The following is a 2331-nucleotide window of genomic DNA, read 5'->3' on the forward strand; positions in this document are numbered from 1 at the left end:
CTCATTGCAGGGTTTGTTACAAAAGTCTTTTGAAAGCACGTGGGATTGTGAAATGCTCTTACTACACCTAATGCCTTGCAAATAGCAGTGAGAAATCGGACAGCGGGCTGGATTGCTAAGAAAATCGCTTTGATAAACTAAAGTGTTTAAAAAAAAATTCAATGTTATTGCTTTTAACCCATGTCGGGAAGCTGAAGCAAGCAGCAGTCATTCTAGAGTAAATGAGTTCAGCTTCAGGTCTCTGTAGAATTGAAAAAACAACAACACGGGGAGCAAGAATTAATCTGTGAAAAATTAGAGATGTGTGAGCCATCTCAGAAGAAAATAAACATAGCCTGGGCATCCCTTAAAACTTGCTCTGGTTTTATAATTTTCTTTCACACGTGAATACGAGCATCCCAGCTCATGTGGCCTAGCTTGAGAACGTGGATGGAGGATGGATGGAGACAGTCAAAGACCACCGTCCCTGGCAGCAGTGTCCTTTTGGCAAAGGAGAGCTCATGTAAAGCCTGTCCCAGGCATCACCAAAGGGTTGTCACCTGTGCTGGGGCTGAGATGGGATCCTCATGGGCAATGTGTCCAGAAGACATCCCCTTAGATTTCCATTACAAAGCCACCTCCATGCCTTTCCAACCTCCAGTATGACCACACAGAGACCACGTCCCATGGTTCAGTCTCTGAAACAGAGCTGACACAAGCAAGATCACAGCCAGGCAAAGGCAGTGGAGAAGGGCAGACCCTGTAACCACATCAAATTGGTTGATAGAGCTCTGAAACAAGAAATCGGGACTCTCTGCGCTGGGGGACCAATTGCTGAAGAGCTGAGGTGGTGGGCTCTGGTTTCTCAGACGCTGTAGCTAAGGCCCCCCTCCTGCCCATGCTCCTGCCTTGAGGCAATGGGAAGGAGTGTAGAAAGCTCTATGTGGTGCTCTCTGACCCTCGTGACTCAATGGGAAAAGGTGTCCCGGACACTTCTGCCTGACCCTGTCCTCCAGGCAGTGACTAACCAAGGGCACCTTGCCATCACATCTTCTTAGAACACTCTCTCAAAGGCTCTGGCTGAGCCAGGGGGAGGCCGAAGGGCATGGCCGGTTGCCGCATGCCCGTGATGCCCTCCATCGCCTGGGACACCCCAGGGGACGCGTCACAATGGGGGCGGCTTTATAAAGGGCGCCAGCAGGCAGCTGCCCCAGTACGGCCTGGGCCACCGGCGAGTGCGCTTCAAGGCCATGGCTTTGACGACGGTCCGCATCTTGCTTCTGCTGAGCTTCTTCCTGCGCCTGCCGATGGTCGGCAAAGAGCTGGAGGAGGCCACGCACGAGCACATGTGGCTCCGGGAGGAGCATCTCAATCAGGAGATGACTCAGCTGATGGAGGAGCTGGAGCAGAGCACCTCTGCCCCGGGAGCCCTGCTCTTGGCTGCCTTGCAGCACTGGCAGTTCTGGGCGGTCGCTGGAGTCCTAGTGCTGCTCCTTGGGCTCTGCTGGTGGCTGAGGAAAAGGAGCCAGCAGCCAGAGAGCAGCTGGGAAGAGGAGATCACCTCCTGCGGCAGCCGAGAGGACGAGGAAGAAGCAGGCGAAGGAGAGGACTCTGACGATGAGGGGCGTCTGGTCAGGATTTTGGCAAAGCGCGTCCGTGGGGCAATGAAGAGCGTGGCCTACAAGCGCCGGGTGGCGGAAGATCTGGTGAGCGACCTCCTTGGCGTCTTCCAAGCGCGCTTGGCCAACAGTTTCTTCCCCGTGCTGGAGCCAGCCATCGGGGTGGGCAGCGCCTTTGAAGGTTGGAATCCCCGGGGGCATGATGCGGTCTACCGCCTGCTTGTGCCCCTGAAGCCTCCCCGTGGGCACACCTTCCATCTGGAGCAGGCCTCTGCGGAGAAGATGCCGGCAAAGAACCGCATCCGCGTTCAGCTCCAATGCACCTGCACGAGGGGCCAAGGGGTGGGGAACATGCTCTGCTTCGTGCACCAGCCCGAGGAGGCGCTGAGGACAAATCAGGATTCCAACCTCCTAAACGACCTCTGCACCAGCGCTGCACGTCCAGGCTTCTACCTGGACGTGCAGAAAATTGCCCGCTGGTTCCAGACCTTGGTGAGCTCAGCCTGGGGGGAGATGGCTCAGTGGCATCACTACAGCATGAAGGTGCTGCCTTCCCGCCGCTCCTGCAAGCTGCAGCTGACGAATGCCTGCGGGAGATCCCTCTTTGTGGAGCTGATGTTCGGGGTGCAGCAAGGCGACTCGGACATCTTCCTGAGCAGCCAGGTTGCAGAGCACCCCGGCTGCTTCATCCCGGGCACAACGTGGGCAGAGAGCTATGCCGTGGCCGAGGCCA

At 56.4% G+C, this 2331-nt stretch overlaps 1 protein-coding gene across 1 annotated transcript in view; it reads left to right on the forward strand.

The window, feature by feature from the left end:
- Window positions 1-573: 573 nt before the first annotated feature.
- Window positions 574-2331, forward strand: part of LOC106893528 (inositol 1,4,5-trisphosphate receptor-interacting protein-like 1) — a 4760-nt gene continuing 3002 nt past the window's right edge. The window contains exons 1-2 of the mRNA XM_014951578.1: window positions 574-639; window positions 1137-2327. Of these exons, the coding sequence (XP_014807064.1) occupies window positions 574-639; window positions 1137-2327 (1257 nt within the window). The remainder of the gene's footprint in view (window positions 640-1136; window positions 2328-2331) is intronic.

Source organism: Calidris pugnax, unplaced genomic scaffold, assembly GCF_001431845.1.
Source record: "Calidris pugnax isolate Ruff unplaced genomic scaffold, ASM143184v1 scaffold183, whole genome shotgun sequence".
NCBI classification, from domain to species: domain Eukaryota; kingdom Metazoa; phylum Chordata; class Aves; order Charadriiformes; family Scolopacidae; genus Calidris; species Calidris pugnax.